Source organism: Salmo trutta, unplaced genomic scaffold (genome assembly GCF_901001165.1).
Source record: "Salmo trutta unplaced genomic scaffold, fSalTru1.1, whole genome shotgun sequence".
NCBI lineage: Eukaryota > Metazoa > Chordata > Actinopteri > Salmoniformes > Salmonidae > Salmo > Salmo trutta.
In genome coordinates this window covers 970,216-997,283 of record NW_021822941.1, presented here as the reverse complement: position 1 = coordinate 997,283, position 27,068 = coordinate 970,216, and the positions used below count along the sequence as shown (strand labels likewise).

Genomic DNA, 27,068 nt, shown 5'->3' with positions numbered 1-27,068 from the left:
TGCGCTCGAGTGCTTGCTTGCCAATACCGAAGGATAATCAGTAGAGATTTGCGTCACTGGAATAGAGCGCTGTATTACCTGTGGTCACGGTCTGTTTTGGTCTATACCACACACACACACACACACACACACACACACACACACACACACACACACACACACACAACTCTACTGAGGCTTTCATTTTAAACAGCAGCTATTGAACGAATCCCTTTAAAACAGTCATTCCATCTTTCCCTACAGGGTTGGTGTTTCTTGCCTGGGTATAGTCTCTAGTCGTTACCTTCGTGTTCATTCAACAAACTGAACGGCAGAAACAAATAGCACAACACATTACAATGATGAAGAGGCGATTTCTACAATATTCACTTTTAACTTCAAACTGTCATGCACAGGTAGCCTATGCTTCTTAAACGATGTTTTGTGCCAAGACGTAACCCGTCGACGGATTTGCAAATTCCCATTCCACCCTTCGCCCACTTGTTGACTATTTCATTCACAGGATATGTGAAATATTGTATTTCTCTCCGGTGTGTCAGTTGACTGGGGCTTCATGCTCGTGTTGCACGGGGCTGGGGCTCGAGCGCCACCGCCGCTTGATGGCTCGTGTTGTTAGTAAAGAGAAGGGTCCGGGCAGGTCCGTGGGACGGTGCGCGCTGGCTGGCATTCCCGTGCCCCAATCAGGAGTAACCTCGTCGGGTGACCACGGACACTATTGGCTGGTGAGAAAAGATGCTGTGCGCAAAACCAACCCCGCTCCCTTCACTCGCTTTCCAGGAGTGGAGCAGAGAGCATCATCCGCTGTCCTTGCTGCTCAGCCGCACTGATTATAGAGCGAGAGAGAGAGAAAGTACAATTTGTCGTTTATTTACATGCTGGCTAACCGGGTTCAAGTTTAGGATTTTATTCGAATGGTGCTTACTGGAGTTCTGCATTCGTGAAGGAATGTTTGTATATTTTGTATTGCACTTAGTTGGGACTTGAAACGTGTGAGGATTCCATCTGTGGGTGAGGATTGTATTATGGTCTACACGTCTTGCCTCCCTCTGCCTGCTGCGATGTTGGCGCTTCGGCCAAAATTCACAAACCTGGACTGAATATATAATATTTTTTTTTTGCTGAAAGAAGCGAGGATCAAATGGCCGTGATTCTCACGACTCAAACACAGGATTTTTTTCCGGTTGTCACGACGACGCAAAGAGGGAAAGAAGGAATAGCTGATTTGGGTTTGGGTAGCAGCCGTAGTTTTATTTTCATTATTGCAGCTTGTGATTCTGCCTTATTCCTGCGAACCGAAGCTGGGATGGGAAATGCTTAGTTCGAGTTAGAAATCGGAGTAATACCCCCGATATATATCCAAGTGCACTTGAGAGAGGAAGAGTGAGAGGAGTGGAAATGATTTTGTTATTACCGCTCCTTCTCTCGGTCTTGCTGGATGGAGCCGTGTGCCAGCTGCGCTTCTCTGTGCCCGAGGAGCAGGAACACGGGACTGTCATTGGGAATATCGCGGAGGATTTGGGGTTGGACATCACCAAACTTTCCGCCCGCCGCTTCCAGACTGTGCCCAGCTCGCGGAACCCTTACTTGGATGTGAACCTGGAGAACGGGAATCTTTATGTGAAGGAGAAAATAGACCGGGAGGAGATATGCAGGCAGACAGTACCGTGCAACCTGCATCTCGAAGTGTTTCTGGAGAACCCGCTCGAGCTTTTCCGCGTGGAGATCGAGGTGATGGATATCAACGACAATCCCCCCACTTTCCCTGAGACAGACATCACTGTGGAGATAACGGAAAGTGCCACCCCGGGTACCCGGTTCCCGGTGGAGAATGCTTTCGACCCAGACGTCGGGACTAACGCGCTCAGCACCTACGCCATAACGAACAATAACTACTTTTACCTGGATGTTCAGACACAGAGCGACGGGAACAAGTTTGCGGAGCTGGTGCTGGAAAAACCGCTAGACCGGGAGCAGCAGGCGGTGCATCGGTACGTGCTCACGGCAGTGGACGGAGGCGTGCCACAACGGACTGGCACCGCGCTCCTGGTCGTTAAAGTCCTGGATTCCAACGATAACGCACCCATCTTCGACCAGTCGGTGTACACGGTGAGTCTACGGGAGAATTCACCGGTGGGAACTCTGGTTATTCAGCTGAACGCCACTGATATAGATGAAGGGCAGAACGGGGAGATCGTGTATTCATTCAGTAACCACAACCCGGCGCGGGTAAAGGATCTTTTTAATATCGATGCCAGGACGGGGAGAATAGAGGTGGCTGGGGAAGTGGACTATGAGGAGAGTAGTACACACCAGATATACGTCCAGGCGAAAGACCTGGGAGCAAATGCAGTGCCCGCGCACTGCAAAGTCATGGTCAAACTGGTCGACGTTAACGACAACACACCGGAGATCAGTTTCAGCACGGTGACAGAGTCTGTGAGCGAACAGGACGCCCCGGGCACCGTCATAGCCCTCTTCAGCGTCACCGACCGGGACTCGGGCGACAACGGGCTGGTGAGCTGCGAGATTTTGGGTGACGTTCCTTTCAAACTCAAATCTTCATTTAAAAACTACTACACCATAGTAACGGATGGACTATTAGACAGAGAAAACGCAGACTCATACACAATCACCGTTGTAGCCAAAGACCAGGGGCTCCCCTCCCTCGCCACGAGCAAATCCATCAAGGTACATGTTTCCGACGAGAACGATAATGCACCCCGCTTTACTCAGCCAGTTTACGATGTGTATGTGACGGAGAATAATGTACCAGGTGCTTTTATTCACGCGGTGAGCGCCGTGGACCCTGACGTTGGTCCGAATGCCCTCATTACCTACTCCATATTGGAGTGCGACATCCAGGGCATGTCCGTCGACACCTATGTGTCAATCAACCAGGACACTGGTTACCTTTATGCACTGCGTTCATTCGATTATGAACAGTTGAAAGAGTTTAGCTTTATGGTGCAGGCCAAAGACTCCGGGAGCCCAGACCTCTCCTCCAACAGCACCGTTAACGTCATTATTGTTGACCAGAATGACAACGCGCCGTCGGTGATAGCCCCTATCGGTAAGAACGGCACCGCCAAAGAACACCTGCCGCGCTCCGCCGAGCCGGGATACCTGGTCACGCGTATTGTTGCCATGGACGCAGATGATGGCGAGAACGCACGGCTCTCTTACAGCATTCTGCGTGGCAACGAGATGGGCATGTTCCGCATGGACTGGCGGACGGGGGAGCTGCGCACAGCACGCCGCGTCTTCACCAAGCGCGACCCCCAGGGCTCCTACGACCTGCTGATTGAGGTGAGGGACCACGGCCAGCCACCGCTCTCCTCCTCGGCTAGCGTGAGTGTGATCCTGGTGGATAGTGTGATAGATGGACGGAGTGGAGACCGAGGAGGATCTTCATCCAAGTCCAAAGAGACCTCTCTGGATCTCACCCTCATCCTCATCATCGCCTTGGGCGCCGTCTCCTTCATCTTCCTCCTGGCTATGATCGTGCTGGCTGTGCGCTGCCAGAAAGACAAGAAGCTGGACCTGTACACGTGCCTCATGGCGGGGGAGTGTTGCCTGTGCTGCAGCCCGTGTTGCTCGCGCCAGGCGCACAGCAGGAAGCAGAAGAAGCTCAGCAAGTCGGACATCATGCTGGTCCAGAGTACCAACGTCACCACCGGTGTGGGCGCTGTGGGCCAGGTGCCTGTGGAGGAGTCTGGTGTTAGCGGGGTCGGGATGGGCGGTGGGTTCGGTTCCCATCATCAGAACCAGAACTCCTACTGCTACCAGGTGTGTCTGACACCGGAGAGCGCTAAAACGGACCTGATGTTCCTCAAACCGTGCAGCCCCTCACGCAGCACCGACACGGACCACACCAACCCCTGCGGGGCCATAGTGGCCGGGTACAGCGACCAGCAACCTGACATCTTATCCAACGGGAGCATCCTCTCCAATGAGGTAAGGCTTGGTTTCCATTAGCACTGCTGTGTGTGTGTGTGTCTGTAATTGAAACCCACGCTGTGCATTAGACTATTGGGACAAATAAATACTTTTTGGGTATCTCTGGGTTTTCCCTCTTTTATCTTTAATACCTGGGTCATGTGAACATTTTTAGGGGAAACAAAGTGCATAACTTTGTTTGGTTTTCACATAATGAATATCGTTTAAACAATTTTGTATTGAGCCAGAGAATATTGATTTGATTGAATGTATTAAAGGACAATACAGCAAGGTGTGTATTGGATTCCAGAGGACTTTAATTATGCTGTGATCCTCCATGCCATTTATGAAAGGACAATCAATACACCTTTCAGCATGCCCCTGGCTGTCAGTCTATAATGCACATTTAATGAGGCAGATTATAAAATAATACGTCATATCATAAAGATGTATTTTTTGTCTACAGTGTTGAGGTCACTTGTCGAGGTTCAACCCCAATATATATTTAACTATCTAATCCGGTGATAGGATAGATGGTACATCTGTCTGCAGATGCATAGAGCATAGCCTATCAATTGAATCTGAAGGCACAGGTGTTTCTTCCATGTAGTCATTTTCTAGCTGGATGAAAACATACAAGACATATCTCCTCCTGCTCAGAATTGATGACATTTATATTGAGTTTGGGCCAGGAGTGCCTCTCAAAGCAAATGAAGCCTCCATGATGTCCCTCCTGTGTACCTCCAAGGGGCTGGGGTGAGCTGCAGAGAGTCAGTGTGGTTATTATGTCGACTGTGGCTGGAGAGAGTACCAGCCAGTCAGCCAGTGAACCAGTCAGCCAGCCAGTGAACCAATCAGTCAGACAGTGAACCAGTCAGTCAGTCATTGAACCAGTCAGTCAGTCAATCAGTCAGTCAGTCAGTCAGCCATTGAACCAGTCAGTCAGCCATTGAACCAGTCAATCAGTCATTGAACCAGTCAGTCAGTCAGTCAGTCAGTCAGTCAGTCAGTCAGTCAATCAGTCAGTCAGTCAGTCAGTCAGTCAGTCAGTCAGTCAGTCAGTCAGTCAGTCAGTGTGCGTTATGTTTAGAAACAGAAGACGTAATACATCTATACACCTTCTTATATCCATAATTAACTAGAATGATATTCAATTTCGGCCGAAACAATTGATGTGCATATTTAGGTGACTGTGTGGTAGTAAACTGAGACTGTAGAGAGAGGACCAACCAATCAGTCAGCCAGTCAACCAATCAGCCAGCCAGTCAGTCAACCAGCCAGTGAACCAGTCAACCAGCCAGTGAACCAGTCAACCAGCCAGTGAACCAGTCAACCAGCCAGTGAACCAGTCAGTGAACCAGTCAGTCAGTCAGTGAACCAGTAAGTCAGTGGACCAGTCAGTCAGTCAGTCAGTGAACCAGTCAGTTAGTGGACCATTCAGTCACCTAGCCAGTCAACCAGCCAGTCAGCTAATCAGTCCACCAAGCAGCCAGTCAGCCAGTTAGTCTGCCAGTCAGTCAGTGTTGAGTGAGAGAGCCAGTGCACTTTAAATGCGTTAAGTATTCAGCGCACGGTACCACAGATCAGCAGTGGAACAAAGGTTGTTCAGTTTGAAGCGTTGCTTGGCTCAATCATTTACGGATCCAATCGCCTCTCTAACCCACTCCCCTTCTCACTGGATATACACACAGTCAATAATGTGGCATGTATGTCTGTCTCTCTCTTGAAGGCCACCGTGAATACATTCATATGGTGTCAATGTCTAACATAGCTTTCTCTCTCTCTCTCTCTCTCTCTCTCTCTCTCTCTCTGTCAGTCTCTCATGCACTCTCTCTCATCTCTCACTCTCTAAATCGCTTTCTTTCCAAGAGAGAGGAAAGGCCTCTTTCAGTGTCTTATAAATGTTTATTTCCCCCAATTTCCATAGGCCTGAGGATGGTGGAATGTCAATTGAATGTCAATAGGCCTAGGGTGTCATGCCTCTCTCTTTCTCTCTCTCTCTCTCTGCATCACAGTTCACAGGTCTTATGAAATACAATCTTATAAAGAAAAGGATGGTGAAATACACATCCTAAAATAGAAAATGAAGGTGCTGATTAAAAACAGAATGGAGTGATAGAGGAATGCGTGGCGTGCACACAGAGCACTGCTGCTCCCTAGTGCTTTATTCCAGCTCCTAAATCATTTAGAGTCATTTCCCAAACAACTATATCTACTGATGGACTACACTATAGAGGTCTACCTTTCCATGGCTGTCAGTGTGACATGACGTGTTGCTTCCCTTCCAGAACAAACACCAGCGAACAGAGCTCAGTTACCTAGTGGACAGACCAAGGAGAGTGAACAGGTAAATAACATCCAACAGCTGTGTGTGTGTGTGTGTGTGTGTGTGTGTGTGTGTGTGTGTGTGTGTGTGTGTGTGTGTGTGTGTGTGTGTGTGTGTGTGTGTGTGTGTGTGCCAAATATCCAATATAGGAATGCCAGTAGCATCCCCAAATATGCTGCTACATCAATACCGTTCAGTATGACTCATATATCTACATAATTACCATTCATTATGCCTCTTATATCGACATCAATACTGTTCAGTATGACTCATATATCTACATCATTACCATTCAGAATGACTCATATATATACATCATTACCACTCGGTATGACTCATATATCTACATCATTACCATTCAGTATGACTCATATCTACATCATTACCATTCAGTGTGACTCATATATCTACATCATTACCATTCAGTGTGACTCATATATCTACATCATTACCATTCAGTATGACTCATATCTACATCAATATCATGCAGTATGAGTCATATATCTACATCATTACCATTCGGTATGACTCATATCTACATCATTACCATTCGGTATGACTCATATATCTACATCGTTACCATTCGGTATGACTCATATCTACATCATTACCATCCGGTATGACTCATATATCTACATCATTACCATTCGGTATGACTCATATATCTACATCATTACCATGCAGTATGACTCATAAATCTACATCATTACCATTCGGGATGACTCATATCTACATCATTACCATTCAGTATGACTCATATCTACATCATTACTATTCAGTATGATTTATATATCTACATCAATACCATTCATTATGCCTCTTATATCTACATCATTACCATTCAGTATGACTCATATATCTACATCATTACCATTCGGGATGACTCATATCTACATCATTACCATTCGGGATGACTCATATCTACATCATTACTATTCAGTATGACTTATATATCTACATCATTACCATTAGGTATGACTCATATCTACATCATTACCATGCAGTATGACTCATATATCTACATCATTACCATTCCGTATGACTCATATCTACATCATTACCATGCAGTATGACTCATATATCTACATCATTACCATTCGGGATGACTCATATCTACATCATTACCATTCGGGATGACTCATATCTACATCATTACCATTCGGGATTACTCATATCTACATCATTACCATTCGGTATGACTCATATCTACATCATTACTATTCAGTATGACTTATATATCTACATCATTACCATTCATTATGCCTCTTATATCTACATCATTACCATTCAGTATGACTCATATATCTACATCATTACCATTCGGTGTGACTCATATCTACATCATTACCATGCAGTATACCTCATATCTATGGGCCTAAATCCAACACCGTTCCAAAGCTACATTCAATAGAACCAGATAACTAGAACTCATTCACTATGGCAGAGATATATAATATTGTCCGAATGTCTATAACATTCTATATGGCTACTCTACACAACCTGTATAACATTCTATATGGCTACTCTACACAACCTGTATAACATTCTATATGGCTACTCTACACATCCTGTATAACATTCTATATGGCTACTCTACACAACCTGTATAACATTCTATATGGCTACTCTACACAACCTGTATACAGTGAGGGAAAAAAGTATTTGATTCCCTGCTGATTTTGTACGTTTGCCCACTGACAAAGAAGTTATCAGTCTATAATTTTAATGGTAGGTTTATTTGAACAGTGAGAGACAGAATAACAACAAAAAAATCCAGAAAAACACATGTCAAAAATGTTATAAATTGATTTGCATTTTAATGAGGGAAATAAGTATTTGACCCCCTCTCAATCAGAAAGATTTCTGGATCCCGGGTGTCTTTTATACAGGTAACGAGCTGAGATTAGGAGCACACTCTTAAAGGGAGTGCTCCTAATCTCAGCTTGTTACCTGTATAAAAGACACCTGTCCACAGAAGCAATCAATCAATCAGATTCCAAACTCTCCCCCATGGCCAAGACCAAAGAGCTCTCCAAGGATGTCAGGGAAAAGATTGTAGACCTACACAAGGCTGGAATGGGCTACAAGACCATGACCAAGCAGCTTGATGAGAAGGTGACAACAGTTGGTGTGATTATTCGCAAATGGAAGAAACACAAAATAACTGTCTATCTCCCTCGGCCTGGGGCTCCATGCAAGATCTCACCTCGTGGAGTTGCAATGATCATAAGAACGGTGAGGAATCAGCCCAGAACTACTCGGGAGGATCTTGTCAATGATCTCAAGGCAGCTGGGACCATAGTCACCAAGAAAACAATTGGTAATACACTACGCCGTGAAGGACTGAAATCCTGCAGCGCCCGCAAGGTCCCCCTGCTCAAGAAAGCACATATACATGCCCGTCTGAAGTTTGCCAATGAACATCTGAATGATTCAGAGGACAACTGGGTGAAAGTGTTGTGGTCAGATGAGACCAAAATGGAGCTCTTTGGCATCAACTCAACTCGCCGTGTTTGGAGGAGGAGGAATGCTGCCTATGACCCCAAGAACACAATCCCCACCGTCAAACATGGAGGTGGAAACATTATGCTTTGGGGGTGTTTTTCTGCTAAGGGGACAGGACAACTTCACCGCATCAAAGGAACGATGGACGGGGCCATGTACCGTCAAATCTTGGGTGAGAACCTCCTTCCCTCAGCCAGGGCATTGAAAATGGGTCGTGGATGACTATTCCAGCATGACAATGACCCAAAACACACAGCCAAAGCAACAAAGGAGTGGCTCAAGAAGAAGCACATTAAGGTCCTGGAGTGGCCTAGCCAGTCTCCAGACCTTAATCCCATAGAAAATCTGTGGAGGGAGCTGAAGGTTCGAGTTGCCAAACGTCAGCCTCGAAACCTTAATGACTTGGAGAAGATCTGCAAAGAGGAGTGGGACAAAATCCCTCCTGAGATGTGTGCAAACCTGGTGGCCAACAACAAGAAATGTCTGACCTCTGTGATTGCCAACAAGGGTTTTGCCACCAAGTACTAAGTCATGTTTTGCAGAGGGGTCAAATACTTATTACCCTCATTAAAATGCAAATCATTATATAACATTTTTGACATGCGTTTTTGTGGATTTTTTTGTTGTTATTCTGTCTCACACTGTTCAAATAAACCTACCATTAAAATTATAGACTGATCATTTCTTTGTCAGTGGGCAAATGTACAAAATCAGCAGGGGATCAAATTATTTTTTCCCCTCACTGTATCTACAACATTCTATATGGCTACTCTACACAACCTGTATAACATTCTATATGGCTACTCTACACAACCTGTATAACATTCTACATGGCTACTCTACACAACCTGTATAACATTCTACATGGCTACTCTACACAACCTGTATAACATTATATATGGCTACTCTACACAACCTGTATAACATTCTATATTGCTACTCTACACATCCTGTATAACATTCTATATGGCTACTCTACACAACCTGTATAACATTCTATATGGCTACTCTACACAACCTGTATAACATTCTATATGGCTACTCTACACAACCTGTATAACATTCTATATGGCTACTCTACACATCCTGTATAACATTCTATATGGCTACTCTACACAACCTGTATAACATTCTATATGGCTACTCTATACAACCTGTATAACATTCTATATGGCTACTCTACACATCCTGTATAACATTCTATATGGCTACTCTACACAACCTGTATAACATTCTATATGGCTACTCTACACAACCTGTATAACATTCTATATGGCTACTCTACACATCCTGTATAACATTCTATATGGCTACTCTACACAACCTGTATAACATTCTATATGGCTACTCTACACATCCTGTATAACATTCTATATGGCTACTCTACACAACCTGTATAACATTCTATATGGCTACTCTACACAACCTGTATAACATTCTATATGGCTACTCTACACAACCTGTATATTTATGACATTCAACATTCAACCATTAGATGGTTACCAACTATGTAGACTTTTCCTCATTCCATTCATGTTATCACATCCAAATATATCCATTGATTTCCTATGCCAGTCAGACAGTCACTGCCAACATCATGGCCATCTTTTCAGTGACATTAGACACTTCCATATCCATAGGGCTATCACTTAGTATTCCACTCAGAAGTCATCATCATGACCACTGCACTTCCATATGCTCTCAAAATACCAGTCAGAGCACGGCTAAAATGGCACCCTATTCCCAATGTAGTGCACTACTTTTGACTACTTTAGGGTGCCTTTTGTGACACATACCATAGACATGCAATATGCCGGTCAGGCTCGTCATCGTCATCATTCCCAACATATAACACTCTGATCCAATTTGGTCTGAGTCCCGTAACGGACGAGGCGGGGGCATTACACAGCCATGCCGGAATTCATTACACGTCAAGTGAAACATCCAATTTAGACACTTGAAGGCCACCGTGAATGCATTAATATGGTGTCAATTTCTAATGAATCTCCTCTCTCTCTCTCCCTCTCTCTCTCCATCTCTCCCCTCTGTCTCCCTCTTCATGTCTCCACTCTCTCTACCTCTTCATCTCTCCCTACTCTCTCCCCTCAATGTTATTCTCTTCTCCTACTACCCCCCCCCCCATGTGTCTCCCCCCTCCCTCTTTCCCTCCCTCCAGTTCTGCGTTCCAAGAAGCAGACATCGTGAGTTCTAAAGACAGCGGTCACGGGGACAGCGAGCAGGGAGACAGTGATCACGACGCCACCAACCGGGGTCATGCCGGTGAGTCCTGCCATAATTACCCCGGCTAAAGATCTCCGTAATGGGGGAGGATAATGCCCGAGTCTCAGTGCTTCGGTGGCCATGCAGAACGGTGATTTTTAATTTCCTTCATTTGGGTGCAGCAGCGGGGTCTGCCGGCCGCTGGTGGGAAAGCCTGAATATAAATCAGAGAGAAGGTGTTGATTATGTTTCACACCGGATGTTACCGGGCGGATGAGAGGAAGCTACTGTGGATTATTTACCCCCTTTCTCTCCCTCTCTCTCTCTCTCTCTCTCTCTCTCTCTCTCTCTCTCTCTCTGTGTATTTTCTCCCCTTTCTCTGGCCCTGTCCCACCGCGGTCGGTGGTGCTGAAAGAACAGCACATTGAAAGGGGAGTGTTGTAGTTAATGTTGGTGTGTTTTTTTTGCAAATCAACGAGGCAGCAGGTGAATGAATTAAATCATTATTCTGCATCATCTTAATCAGATGTCTGTTGTGTTGTTTGTTGTGTTGTTTGTTGTGTTGTTTGGGTGGCAACGTGGTGAGAGCAAAGGCCTTTGTTTCTAGTAAGTTGATATGATGACAGGATTGGCTTGGTATGGTCTTCATGACGGCAATGGCCCAACCCCAGAACGATTGGATAACTACAGCGCATCATTTCTACACACACACACACACACACACACACACACACACACACACACACACACACACACACACACACACACACACACACACACACACAAACAGGGCCGAGTTACAGGCAGATTGTGTCCAGATTGTGTCCAGTTGTCCATGGTGTATATAGGCCGATATTCTGTTTTATTTCTGTTCTGGACGTGTATTTGATTTTCACCTGTTTATTGATTAGAGTGGAGCCAGACAATGCCAGGACAGTATCACAATCCAATTTGGAATTGATTTGACCTTTACTTGACCTTTACTTTAACGTTACCGTAACACAAACGTCTAGACAATCTGGCTGCCAAATATCATGTCAATGTGGCGTTGGAATACAAAATGGAATATGGTTCGTGCCGTGCGTAGGTTGTCAGATGGCTTGGACGGTCCTCAGTGTGTGTGTGTGTGTGTGTGTGTGTGTGTGTGTGTGTGTGTGTGTGTGTGTGTGTGTGTGTGTGTGTGTGTGTGTGTGTGTGTGTGTGTGTGTGGCTGAACATTTGTTCCTCAGTTCTATTTTAGATGGTAACAGCTTAGTTCTCAATAGGAGGGCCTCGACACACTTATTTTTTGAAAGGAGAGGCACTTGTTTTTCACAAGCTGTTGTAGTAGCAGGTGTTTGTGTGTCTCTGTGTGTGTGTGTCTGTGTGTGTGTGTGTGTGTGTCTGTGTGTGTCTCTGTGTGTGTGTGTCTGTGTGTCTGTGTGTGTGTGTCTGTGTGTGTGTCTGTGTGTCTGTCTGTCTGTCTGTCTGTCTGTCTGTCTGTCTGTCTGTCTGTCTGTCTGTCTGTCTGTCTGCCTGCCTGTCTGTCTGTCTGTCTGCCTGCCTGTCTGTCTGTCTGTCTGTGTGTGTGTGTGTGTGTGATGCAGAAAAGGTGGTAATGTTTGTAGTGAAAGAGAGTACCACAGGGAGGTTTATAGGATCTTATATTTAGAGAGAGTGAAAGAGAGAGAGATAATTATCTTTATTTAAATATTTGCACATCATTGCAACACTGTATATCTACATATAATGACATTTGAAATGTCTTTATTCTTTTGGAACTTTTATAAGTCTGATGTTTACTCTACATTTTTATTGTTTAGTATCTACTTCACATGCTTTGGAAATGTAAACATGTTTCCCATGCCATTAAAGCCCTTGAATTGAAAGAGAGAGAGCGTGAGAGAGGAGAGCGCCAGAGAGAGAGCGAGAGAGAGATTAAATAAAGGTACAATTTAAAATAATAATAAAGAAGAAGTAGTAGGAAAATGTTGGCAAGCTTCCAGACTACTGTAGGCGTGTAAGTGGTCTCTGATTCCTGGTTGGTTGTGTGTGATATTAGTGCCTCTACCTTGCTCTCAGGTGGGATGTGTTTATATCAAGTATTTTCAGAGCGTGGGTGTATGTGGGTCTCTGTGGGTGCATGTGGGTGTATGTGGGTCTCTGTGGGTGCATGTGGGTGTATGTGGGTCTATATGGGTGCATGTGTGCTGCTGTGTGTGTTTGTGCATGCTCGTGCATGTGTGTGTGTCTGTGTGTGTGTGTGTGTGTCCGTAAGCAAGTCTCATCTTTCATTCTGTCTCTTGAACACACTAGCTCTCTGTAACACTCCACTGATCACTAATTCATTTCCGGAGGAACCTTTGCATAGCAATTATCAAACGAAGGTTAGTACTGTAGCACCTCCACCTATAACGCTGCAGTCAAGCTGCCATCCTGGGGACACAACACCTTCCACACACCTATGGATATATAAGCAACGGTCGCCATTTTGGATCAGAATACACTACAGTACCATCACTTAATGTGGTAAAACATTGTATTCACCTGATTCTACAACCCCTAACTAAACCTACCCATTTTAAAACAATTATGTTGACACTATGTGGCACTATTAGTTGGAATAGCTTCCATTGACTATACTTCTAGCTAATATCCTGTTTTATAAATACTTGTTTTGACTTTGAGTTGGAATACCACCATGCATCAACTGATAACCCCGAACCTCACTCCAAGCAAACCTATTCTAAAGTCATGATTTGAATTAGGTGAATGTTTTTCTCATTAGCTGGGACGTTGTCACCCTAATCAGAGCTGACAGGGTAGATCATGAGGAAAACAAGAAGGGGGCCGTTGAGATGGACAGAATGAAGGAAAAAAGAGAGAGGGAGATGGAGAGAATGAAGGATAAGAAAAAGAGAGATGGAGAGACAGATTAAATATTAATAGGAGACGGAGGAGAAAGAGATGAGAGGACCTGAGAGACGAGCTATAAGGTAGCTGGTCCCAAACAGCTCCCTATTCCCTACGTTTGACCGGAGGCCATAAGGTTACCCATTTGGCTCTGGTCAAAAGTAGTGCCCTATATAGGGAATTAGCAAGGTGTTTGGGCTGCGTCCCAGGGATTTTCTAAACAATCATTATCTTGACGTTTGTGTTGTCGTGAACAACAGGCGTGACAAATGACTGAATGAAATATCCACAGCGACTGCAATAGATTGGTGATTACGAATTAGTGACGCCTGCCGAGTTGACTTAAGTGTGTGTCGAGTCAGATTGTGTGTGTGTGTGTGTGTGTGTGTGTGTGTGTGTGTGTGTGTGTGTGTGTGTGTGTGTGTGTGTGTGTGTGTGTTGTTAGTCTCGTCTGAGGTGAGCTGTAAGTAGAATTTAACACAGTCCGTTTTAAAACTGTGGCAGCTATATGACCAAATGACCCTGTTACAGGAAGAGTTGTTCGCTTGTCTAGAGTTCTGGAGCACCTCATTACGTCTGGAGACGTGTTATTAAATGATCTTATCGTAACACTAACGTCAGCAGGAAGGTTCTTCACAAATGGCTTATCAATGAGCAGTTATTACTAAAGCTAATTATTAAAAAATGGAAGCAAATCATTGCCAACTCTGATTCAGAGCTGAAGTACCATGGTCTCCCTTTCACCCCTCCCTCCCTCCCTCCTCCCTCCCTCCCCCCCTCCCTCCCCCCCTCCCTCCCTCCCTCCCCCCTCCTCCCCCCCTCCTTCCCCCCCACCCCCCCCCTCCCTCCCCCCCTCCCTCCCTCCCTCCCTCCCTCCCCCCTCCTCCCCCCTCCTTCCACACCCCCCCCCCCCCTCCCTCCCTCCCTCCCTCCCTCCCCCCTCCTCCCCCCTCCCTCCCTCCCCCCCTCCCCCTCCCCCTCCCTCCCTCCTCAGTCGTTCTACTAAACAGCTTTGACTGAGCCACTACAGCCAAGTCAGCTATTACTTCAAACAACTCTGAAGGAGGGAAGAGAAGGAGGCGGGATGGAAGACGAGATGTATTTTTAAAGTACTCAGTATAACAGGGTCTGGATGGCTGCGTCTGACATAGCTCCCTATTCCCTACATAGTGCACTACAGGACCCTATGGGCTCTGATCTAAAGTAGTGCACTGCTCAAGGAACGGTGTGTCATTTGGGATGTAGTGAAGGTATTTTTCCGTCAGCCAAGACCGAAACGAGCCAATAACACATCTTCACCTCTCTCCAGCACCCTGTGAGAGGGACTAGTCTACTGACTCGCTAGCAACGTACATAGCAACAACATCCGCCGCTGGGTACAAGCCAAAAGTGAACAGTGTCAGCAACGGTCATTTTAACCATGACGATATAACGTGTGACTGCTGGAAATGATAATGTGACATCACCAACACATGGCATCTTCTATCTGCTCCATAGATTTAGGGTTGCCATACATTGCTCGCTATGGGGTCATGTGTTCTATCTGCTCCATAGATTTAGGGTTGCCATATGTTGCTTGCTATGGGGTTATAATGATCAATTAGCCTTTTAAAATGATAAACTTGGATTAGCTAACACAATGTGCCATTGGAACACAGGAGTGATGGTTGCTGATAATGGGCCTCTGTACGCCTATGCAGATATTCCATTAAAAAAATCAGCCGTTTCCAGTTACAATAGTCATTTACAACATTAACAATGTCTACACTGTATTTCTGATCAATTTGATGTTATTTTAAAGGACAGAAAAAGGTGCTTTTCTTTAAAAAACAAGGACATTTCTAAGTGACCCCAAACTTTTCAACGATAGTGTATATCTCCCTCTCTCCCTCTCTCCCTCCCTCTCTAACTATATCCCTCTTTCTATACATCTATCCCTCTCTCTCTACCTCTATACATCTATCCCTCTCTCTCTACCTCTATACATCTATCCCTCTCTCTACCTCTATACATCTATCCCTCTCTCTCTACCTCTATACATCTATCCCTCTCTCTCTACCTCTATACATCTATCCTCTCTCTCTAACCTCTATACATCTATCCCTCTCTCTCTACCTCTATACATCTATCCCTCTCTCTCTACCTCTATACATCTATCCCCTCGCTACCTCTATCTATCCCTCTCTCTAACCTCTATACATCTATCCCTCTCTCTCTACCTCTATACATCTATCCTCTCTCTCTCTACCTCTATACATCTATCCCTCCTCTCTCTAAGCCTCTATACATCTATCCCTCGCTCCTCTAACCTCTATACATCTATCCCTCTCTCTCTACCTCTCTCTATCTCCTCTAACCTCTATACATCTATCCCTCTCTCTCTACCTCTATACATCTATCCCTCTCTCTCTACCTCTAACATCTATCCCTCTCTCTCTCTACCTCTATACATCTATCCCTCTCTCTCTACTCTATACATCTATCCCTCTCTCTCTTACCTCTATACATCTATCCCTCTCTCTACTCATACATCTAGCCCTCTCTCTCTAACCTCTATACATCTATCCCTCTCTCTACCTCTATACATCTATCCCTCTCTCTCTCTACCTCTATACAGCTAGTCCTCTCTCTACCTCTTACAATCTATCTCCTCTCTACTCTACATCTAAGCCCGCTCTCTCTACCTCTATACATCATCCCTCTCTCTCTATACCTCTATACATCTATCCCTCTCTCTCTACCTCTATACCATCTATCCCCTCGTCTCTACCTCTATACATCTATCCCTCTCTCTACTACCTCTATACCTCTATCCCTCTCTCTACCTACCTCTATACATCTATCCCTCTCTCTCTACCTCTATACATCTATCCCTCTCTCTCTACCTCTATACATCTATCCCTCTCTCTCTACCTCTATACATCTATCCCTCTCTCTCTACCTCTATACATCTATCCCTCTCTCTACCTCTATACATCTATCCCTCTCTCTCTACCTCTATACATCTATCCCTCTCTCTCTACCTCTATACATCTATCCCTCTCTCTACCTCTATACATCTATCCCTCTCTCTACCTCTATACATCTATCCCTCTCTCTCTACCTCTATACATCTATCCCTCTCTCTACCTCTATACATCTATCCCTCTCTCTCTACCTCTATACATCTATCCCTCTCTCTCTACCTCTATACATCTATCCCTCTCTCTCTACCTCTATACATCTATCCCTCTCTCTACCTCTATACATCTATCCCTCTCTCTCTACCTCTATACATCTATCCCTCTCTCTCTACCTCTATACATCTATCCCTCTCTCTCTACCTCTATACATCTATCCCTCTCTCTCTACCTCTATACATCTATCCCTCTCTCTCTCTACCTCTATACATCTATCCCTCTCTCTCTACCTCTATACATCTATCCCTCTCTCTCTACCTCTATACATCTATCCCTCTCTCTCTACCTCTATACATCTATCCCTCTCTCTCTACCTCTATACATCTATCCCTCTCTACCTCTATACATCTATCCCTCTCTCTCTACCTCTATACATCTATCCCTCTCTCTCTACCTCTATACATCTATCCCTCTCTCTCTACCTCTATACATCTATCCCTCTCTACCTCATACATCTCTCCCTCTCTCTCTACCTCTATACATCTATCCCTCTCTCTCTACCTCTATACATCTATCCCTCTCTCTCTACCTCTATACATCTATCCCTCTCTCTCTCTACCTCTATACATCTATCCCTCTCTCTCTCTACCTCTATACATCTATCCCTCTCTCTCTACCTCTATACATCTATCCCTCTCTCTCTACCTCTATACATATATCCCTCTCTCTCTACCTCTATACATCTATCCCTCTCTACCTCTATACATCTATACCTCTCTATCCTCTATACATCTATCCCTCTCTCTCTACCTCTATACATCTATCCCTCTCTCTCTACCTCTATACATCTATCCCTCTCTCTCTACCTCTATACATCTATCCCTCTCTCTCTACCTCTATACATCTATCCCTCTCTACCTCTATACATCTATCCCTCTCTCTCTACCTCTATACCTCTATCCCTCTATCCCTCTCTCTCTACCTCTATACATCTATCCCTCTCTCTCTACCTCTATACCTCTATCCCTCTATCCCTCTCTCTCTACCTCTATACATCTATCCCTCTCTCTCTACCTCTATACATCTATCCCTCTCTCTCTACCTCTATAAATCTATCCCTCTCTCTCTACCTCTATACATCTATCCCTCTCTCTACCTCTATACATCTATCCCTCTCTCTAACTCTATACATCTATCCCTCTCTCTCTACCTCTATACATCTATCCCTCTCTCTCTACCTCTATACATCTATCCCTCTCTCTCTACCTCTATACATCTATCCCTCTCTCTCTACCTCTATACATCTATCCCTCTCTCTACCTCTATACATCTATCCCTCTCTCTCTACCTCTATACATCTATCCCTCTCTCTACCTCTATACATCTATCCCTCTCTCTACCTCTATACATCTATCCCTCTCTCTCTACCTCTATACATCTATCCCTCTCTCTCTACCTCTATACATCTATCCCTCTCTCTCTACCTCTATACATCTATCCCTCTCTCTCTACCTCTATACATCTATCCCTCTCTCTCTACCTCTATACATCTATCCCTCTCTCTCTACCTCTATACATCTATCCCTCTCTCTCTACCTCTATACATCTATCCCTCTCTCTCTACCTCTATACATCCATCCCTCTCTCTCTACATCTTTTCATCTATCCCTCTCTCTACCTCTATCTCCAAATCACTCTATCCCTCTCTCTACCTCTATCCCTCTCGCTACCTCTACCTCTCTATCCCTCTCTCTCTACCTCTATCTCTCTATCCCTCTCTCTCTAACTCTCTGCCTCTATCTCTCTATCCCTCTCTGTAACTCTCTGCCTCTATCTCTCTATCCCTCTCTCTATAACTCTCTACATATATTCCTCTATCTCCCTCTCTTTATCTCTATCCCTCTTTCTCTATACTCCAGTCTATGTAAGTCAAAGTAATTAGTAATATCATGCTGTTTTGGGATATCAGAAACAAGGTGGAATAACACATAGATAAGAGAAACAGAATAGCACTGATAGAAACAAGGTGGAATAACACATAGATAAGAGAAACAGAATAGCACTGATAGAAACAAGGTGGAATAACACATAGATAAGAGACACAGAATAGCACTGATAGAAACAAGGTGGAATAAACACATAGATAAGAGAAACAGAATAGCACTGATAGAAACAAGGGTGGAATAACACATAGATAAGAGAAAGAACAGAATAGCACTGATAGAAACAAGGTGGAATAACACATAGATAAGAGAAACAGAAAAGCACTGATTGCTTATTAGCAACGAGATGGCTTGTTTGTTTTGGTTGTGTCTGTGTGGGGGGGGTATCTGCTTTGTGCATGTGTGTGTGTGTGGGGGGGGGGGGGTGTGCTTGTGCGTGTGTGTGGGGGGGGGGGGGGGTGTCCGCTTTGTGCGCGTGTGTGTCTGTATGTGTGTGTAGTGGGTCAGTGTCTGCTTTGTGCATGTTGGTGTGTGTGCCTTTGTTTACGGTTTGTGGATCTCTGTTTGTGTGTGTTTGTGCATATAAATGCATGTTTGTGTGTGTTTGTGCATATACATTTATGTGTGTGCGTGCGTGCGTGCGTGCGTGTGTGTGTGTGTGTGTGTGTCTTGATGAGGTCATCCTGTAATATATAGCTGCTGGCAGGGGTTGTCATTGCAAGTCATTGTTTTGTCTTGTTTATTTCCTGGTCTGGGGGAGAAAAGGTGCAGAGGATAAACAGCCTATGGTGACACGCACACACACACACACACACACACACACACACACATACACACACACACACACACACACACAGAGAGAGAGACACCGGAGGAAACATGCAGCCAGAGAGAATAACAGTTTCATTTGACATCATATGACAAGGCTTCTCTGCACCTATCCTCATCCCGCTCTCTCTCTCTCTCTCTCCTCTCTCTCTCTCTCTCTCTCTCTCTCTCTCTCTCTCTCTCTCTCTCTCTCTCTCTCCTCTCTCTCTCCTCCTCTCTCTTCCCTCTCTCTCATCTCTCTCTCTCTCTCTCTCTCTCTCTCTCTCTCTCTCTCTCTCGGCTTGTTTGTTCTCTGTCTCAACTATGTGCAGATGTGAGAGACAGAGAGAGAGATAGCTGAGAGTGTGAGAAAGAGAGGGAGAGAGAGAGGGAGAGAGAGGAGCGGGAGAGAGGGAGAGATGGAGAGAGAAAGGAAGAGAGAGGAGAAAGAGAGATAGAGGAGATGAGCGAGAGAGAGGGAGAGGAGACGAGAGAGAGAGAAGGAGAGAGAGAGAGAGAGGAGAGGAGAGGAGAGAGAGAGAGAGAGAAGAGAGAGAGGGGAGAGAGTATGAGAGAGAGATATGGAGGAGAGAGAGAGGGGGGGAAGGAGAGAGAGAGATAGCGAGAGCATCATTGCAACAGCAGTATTATCAACGATCCAGATTTGTCCAACCCCCTCATACACGCACACACACACCCACACACCACACACCACACACACACACACACACACACACACAGTATAATCAGCGGGACAGATTTGTCTAAGCAGGTCCTTTGTCTTCAGCCCTCTCAGCCACGGTATGGAGGAATTACTGACTGGAGAGATTGACCCCTTCTTCTCCTACATTCCCTCCCCCTCTCCTCTCCTCCCTCCACCCTTCGCTCCACTCTTCCTTTGATCACTCCATTCCAATGTGTCGGCATTGTCCCGGCGTTGGGAAAACTGAAAAAAACTGCAAATCCAATCTGCACCACGATTAAGCTGGAGGTTTCATTTTGTTACTCTCTTCCTCTCTTTTCCTCCATCTCTCTCTCTCTCTCTCTCTCTCTCTCCTCGTACTCTGTTACTCTCTTCCTCTCTCTTCCTCCGTCTCTCTCTCTTTCTCTCTCTCTCCTCGTGCTCTGTTTCTCTCTTCCTCCGTCTTTCTCTCTCTCTCTCTCATTCTCCTCCTCTTCCTCAGGCCCTCTTTTTCTCTCCCACCATCTCCCCCTCTCTCTCTCTCTCTCTTTCTCTCCCTCCCCCTCTCTCTCTCTCTCTCCCTCCATCCCTCTCTTCCACTCCCACTTCTTTTTATATTCCCTTTCTTCTCTCTAAGACTAATTAACTCAACTGTACCTCTTTTACGCTCAGCGTGAGTTATTGGATCGCAATTTCGCCTTTTTGTTTTGTCTCAGCCAGTGTTTTGGCAAACGCTCAGTGTCAATGAATTGCCGGTCTGTGTCGGATTCAAAAGGAACTCAAAATCGTTCAATAATCATCATCACACTATGTGGCTTTTTGTAGTGTATTTCAGAATATAATTGTTGTTTTTTGTCTTTGTGTAGTGTAACTTTGTCTCACACTGTGTTCCAAATGGCAAATCTCTCTGGCTTTTGAGGCCAAAAGTAGTGCACTATAATGGCGAATAGGGTTATATTTGGGATGTAGTTTTATCTCCGTTTTGGGTGAGACTGTTGTCCTTCAACATCAGTTGTGTTAATGCGGGCAGTTGGAGGAAGTTTGATTGATAGATGGAGGGTGTAATGGTTTTGTAACATAATGCTGCTATGATTGCATATTGCTTCAGATGAATGAGAAATCTGTTCAAAAAACCAAAGACTCCATCACTGTTTACCACTGTCTGTTTGATTAATAGCGTTCTGTTGTTTTTAACATCACAAACCAATTTTCTAACTTGTTTATCCTCTCTCTTTCTCTCTACCCCTCCCTCCATTTATTTCCCTCCTCACCCCCACCCCTCCTTCCCTGCATCCATCCTTCCACCACTCTTTTCCTCTCAACTCCCTCCCTCCCTCACCCCCACCCCTCCCTCCCCCTCCCTTCCTCCCACCCACCCACCTCTCCTCTCACTCCCCCCCAACTTCTCCTCCTTCCCTCCCTGTAGGTACAGATCTCTTCTCTAACTGTACAGAGGAGTGTAAGGCCCTGGGTCACTCCGACCGCTGCTGGATGCCAGCTTTCGTCGCTGGCGACGGTCGCCAGGGCACCGGTGGCGGACTACCGTAGCAACCTGCCACGTGCCAGGCATGGACTCCGTGCCGAAACACTGAGGTACCCGCCACCGCCGCGTCCGGTCACCACGACAACGACCTTACGCTGACTTCTGACCTCACCACCTCTGATAGGTCATTCTCTACGTTCGGAAAAGATGGCGGCGGATGCACCACACTGCCACGGTCAATGCACCACCTCCCACCACCTCCACCAGTCACATCAGCTACATCTCCAACACAACAGCCCAGCTACAGCTAGAGCTACTGCCACTACTACTACAGACACCACGCTAGAGAGGAAAGACTATGAGTCCTTAAGGGGTACAACTACCGCTACCATACAAAACCCACCTTCTGTGAGTACGAGTACCAGACTACGTCACTACAGCCCTACAACTTTGGCCTTGGTCCACTATCCATATTAGCAACTTTCTGAAAGATATTCTGATCTGATAATATTTTTTAAATATACTTTGGAAAAAAACCTCTGATCTGTAATATAATAAAAATCATAGAATTCTGATCTGATCATATTTTTAAAAGATACTTTTTAAAAGATATTCTGATCTGATAATAGTTATAAAATATACTTTTTAAAGAAATTCTGATTTGATACTATTTTTTAAATATACTTTTGCAAATAACTTCTGATCTGATAACATTTTTTAAAAGATACTTTTTTGAAATTGAGATAGTTTTATGCTTTTATTGGTGTATTTTCTGTTCAGAATGCAATGAAGTAAACATTTAGTTGTTGATTTTTTTCAAAATGTAACCCTTTCTCCTAAACCCCACTATATATTTCTCTGGACCTCCTAAATCCTTCACCATATTTATTGTTTGAAATAATAAAATAAAAAGAAATCAACTTTTGTATTCAAAAATGTGTTTGTGGGCCACCTTTTTTCTTTCCTGTCCCCCCCTATATATATATACTATCTACTTGTTCTATTAGCAGATTTTCTCAACTATAGTTCTTCGGCAATTTTTTCTATCAGTGAACCACTGCTTAGCAAACAAGGTCAGATTAGACATCTCAACACTTTCTTCTGTTTTGACATGTTCACCGAAAACTAGAAAACAAGGTTATTCTTCTACAAAACATGTACTGAGCAGTAGTAAATCTTATAATGTAGTCTGGTGTCTTGCTCACAGTCATACTAGACATGCCTCTGAAGTCACACCCTATTTCCCCCTGGGTCCTGGTTGAAAAGTAGGGAACAGGGACGTAGCCTACGACTCATCGATAAAAACGGCATTCTTTTTCTAAAAACACCTTCATGCGCAACTACTACTGATTGTCCTTCCACCTAGTAGTCTCTTCTCACTATGGGCTGCGTCAGAAATGGCACCCTATTCCCTATGTAGTGTACTGCTTTTGACCAGAGCCCTGGTGGGACCTGTTAAATGAACTGCGCTATGTAAGGTGTAGGGTACCATCTGCCACGTGCTTCTATGGAAACAAAAGAGCTACACGCCAGGACATCATTAAACTGGCAGGGAGTGAAGACGTTTGTTTTTAACCATGTTTTAACACTTAGTTACATAACGAGCAGCTCCTCTGCTAAATTAACACGCTGCTGTAAATTGTGATTCTACATTTTAGGGCATGCTGTGTGAGTGTGTCTGTCTGGATCTACGTGTGTTGTGTGTGTGTGTGGTGGTGTGTGTGTGTGTGGTGTGTGGTGTGTGTGTGTGTGGGTGTGTGTGTGTGTGTGTGTGTGTGTGTGGTGTGATGTATGGGTTGGTTCTTCTATCCTTGCGGGGACCTAAAATCCCCAAAGTCTCCCCATGGATTGTACAACAAGGAAGATTCTCCCTCGTGGGGACAATTCCCACATCCCCATGAGGACGAAGACTATGTTAGTCTTAGGGGTTTGGTTCAGGTTTAAGAGGGTTTCTGTTCTGCTTTTGTAAAACCTTGGGTGCACGAGCCTATTGCAACTTTCTGCCCTGTTTCTATATTGTACATCAGACCGGTCTGGAGAGGGTGAGAGAACGTGAGAGGCCGATAGGGGTCTATAGGGGTCGATAGGGGTCACCATCACAGTTCAACAACAGGAGGAAGACCATTATTAATAAACTTCTGAGGGTAAAAAAGTTTAATAAAAAAAATATTATGATAAAATCATTATAATGCATGCAAACTGAATCAGTGAAATGAATAGATAAATAATTAAATAAGTAAGTACATAATTGGAAATCCCACCAAGGGATGACAGGATTAAGTTCTACAGAGAAAGTGTTAAAGCGCTGTGAATACAATGAAATATAAATATAAAAAAAGACAAAACCAGATTGAGCAAATAAATATATACATTTTTTGTTGAACTTCCTCCTCATGTCAGTGGCCCCCCAGCTCTGTTAATTAGGCCCTTACTAACTCCCACAGTCAATGCTTTCTCCTACCCTTTTCCATTCACACCTAGGGGTTAGGTTTAGGGTTAGGGTTAGATTTACGGTTAGGGTAAGGGTACGGGGTTAATGGTTACGTTAGGGTTAGGGTTAGATTTACGGTTTGGGTTAAGGTTACGGGTAAGGTTAGGGTTAGGGTAAAGGGTTAGGGGTTAGGGTTACAGGTTAGGGTTAGGGGTTAGGGTTAAGGTTAATGGTTAGCTTTAGGGTGGGGAAATAGGATTTTGAATGGAAATAATTATAGGTCCCCACAAGGATAGATGAACATAAAATATGTGTGTGTGTGTGTTGTGCCTTGTCACTTGGTGCTGTGCTACGGAGCATAGATAATTACAAGAACAGCTTCATTCCCTTCTGTCTGCTTCATATCTCAGCAATCTGGGATTGGTACCAACATCACATTTTGGACGTGTCAATGAGAGATATCAGACTATAGCCATTGATTATTGAAGACTGTATCTTAGAAATGCCCCATGACTTGAGTCCAACTGAAGTTCAACCATCCCACAACTGTAGTTCAACCATCCCTCAACTGTAGTTCAACCATCCCTCAACTGTAGTTCAACCATCCCTCAACTGTAGTTCAACCATCCCTCAACTGTAGTTCAACCATCCCTCAACTGTTTACCAAAATATGTTGGTGTTTGAATCCCAGATTGCCCCTTTAACATCAACTATAGTGTCTCTGCTTTATTCTGACATAACCTGTAGTTTATAACCAGTTATTATAGTCTGGTTGTAGTTTATAACCAGTTATTATAGTCTGATTGTAGTTTATAACCAGTTATTATAGTCTGATTGTAGTTTATAACCAGTTATTATAGTCTGGTTGTAGTTTATAACCAGTTATTATAGTCTGGTTGTAGTTTATAACCAGTTATTATAGTCTGGCTGTAGTTTATAACCAGTTATTATAGTCTAGTTGTAGTTTATAACCAGTTATTATAGTCTGATTGTAGTTTATAACCGGTTATTATAGTCTGGTTGTAGTTTATAACCATTTGTTATAGTCTGGTTGTAGTTTATAACCGGTTATTATAGTCTGGTTGTAGTTTATAACCATTTGTTATAGTCTGGTTGTAGTTTATAACCGGTTATTATAGTCTGGTTGTAGTTTATAACCTGTTATTATAGTCTTGTTGTAGTTTATAATTAGGGCCAGGAGGTTTTTCTGGACAGACCATATAAGGACAGGTAAAACACCAGGTGTGCATCCCAAATGGCACCCTAGTCCATATAGTGGCCACATAAGGCCCTGGTCAAAAGTTGTGCATTACTTAGGGTATAGGTTGCCATTTGGGACACAACCCTTGTGCTAATGGCCATGATGATTATTTAAAAATGTACAGAATAAAAGAGCAAGAGAGAGGGATAGACACCATTTGTCTAACAAGTGTGTTTCTCTTGCCTTGCAGCCCACAAAAGGATTTGCTAGCTCGTTCCGAGTGGACCTACCAGAAACAGCGTGAATTTGCACAATAGAGAACTGGCCAACATTGGCGGCAACGTTAGAGAAAGAGAGAGAGAAAGAGAGAGAGAGAAAACAACCAAACACAAACAAATCTATGACAACCAGACCATGGGCTTGTTTTGAAACTTCATTATCTGGGAGTGGCCAGCTAGAACGGAACCTTTCATCTCCATCGCCACGGGAGACAGCAGGACAAAGTGCTGGAGAAAGAAATCTAGAACTGCAAATGTAAAACAGAAGAACTCTAGAACTGTAGCTGTGGAACTGAAGACGAACTCTAGAACTGGAACTGTAAAACGAAGAGCTCTAGAACTGGAACTGTAAAACAGAAGAACTCTAGAACTGGAACTGTAAAACAGAAGAGCTCTAGAACTGGAACTGTAAAACAGAAGAGCTCTAGAACTGGAACTGTAGAACAGAAGAGCTCTAGAACTGGAACTGTAGAACAGAAGAACTCTAGAACTGGAACTGTAAACAGAAGAAGTCTAGAACTGAACTGAAACAGAAGAACTCTAGAACTGGAACTGTAGACAGAAGAACTCTAGAACTGGAACTGTAGAACAGAAGAACTCTAGAACTGGACTGTAGAACAGAAGAAGTCTGGAACTGGAACTGTAGAACCAAGGTGTAGAAGGAACTTCTAGGACCATAGTAGGCCTTAATTTCATCTCAGGGCCTGAGACCCCGGGCCCAAAGCCAAAGGACGAACGATGGAAGAAAACCACTGTGTTTAGAAAGGATGCAGGGAGGGTGTATCAACTGGACTTATAAACCAAGGGTTACGAAAATAGACATGGACAAAGAGGAATCAAAGAAAGACTGATGAACAACACAAACAGACATTTGTCGTCGGTGATAGGGGGGTTCGTGGCCATGGGGTACCCCCCCCCCCCCCGTCTAGTCCATCTGTGTGTGCCTGTTTACACAAAAAGAAACGTTCTGTACAAACTTCAACCAACCATCACTATGAGCCCTTTAGCTGTTTTCTACTGTCACCACTACACCAACTGTACAGGAATGAAGGATGAGAGGAGGGAGAGAGAAATGGAGGGAAAGAGATTGCGTGAGAATAGTCAGAGTGAGCGAGAGAGAGAGAGAGAGAGAGAAGAGAGAGAGAGAGAGAAACCCCAGAAATGATGTGAACTATTATACAAATCAATATCTCTACTTGACTGTTTTTATAACTTCTCTTGTTTTTTTCCTGTTGTTTTCTCGTG

At 44.4% G+C, this 27,068-nt stretch overlaps 1 protein-coding gene and 2 long non-coding RNA genes across 3 annotated transcripts in view; all 3 read left to right on the top strand.

Moving 5' to 3' along the window:
• The first annotated feature begins 773 nt into the window (after window positions 1–773).
• LOC115187330 (protocadherin-10) overlaps window positions 774–27,068 on the top strand; it is a 38,659-nt gene continuing 12,364 nt past the window's right edge. Inside the window, exons 1-3 of the mRNA XM_029746402.1 lie at window positions 774–3,954; window positions 6,225–6,283; window positions 10,944–11,047. Of these exons, the coding sequence (XP_029602262.1) occupies window positions 1,396–3,954; window positions 6,225–6,283; window positions 10,944–11,047 (2,722 nt within the window). The 5' untranslated portion in view covers window positions 774–1,395. The remainder of the gene's footprint in view (window positions 3,955–6,224; window positions 6,284–10,943; window positions 11,048–27,068) is intronic.
• LOC115187332 (uncharacterized) overlaps window positions 18,899–27,068 on the top strand; it is a 12,253-nt gene continuing 4,083 nt past the window's right edge. Inside the window, exon 1 of the long non-coding RNA XR_003876034.1 lies at window positions 18,899–19,074. This is a non-coding gene — a long non-coding RNA (uncharacterized LOC115187332). The remainder of the gene's footprint in view (window positions 19,075–27,068) is intronic.
• Window positions 22,023–25,897, top strand: LOC115187331 (uncharacterized). The gene is made up of 2 exons (XR_003876033.1): window positions 22,023–22,148; window positions 25,796–25,897. It is a non-coding gene; the product is annotated as an uncharacterized LOC115187331 (long non-coding RNA).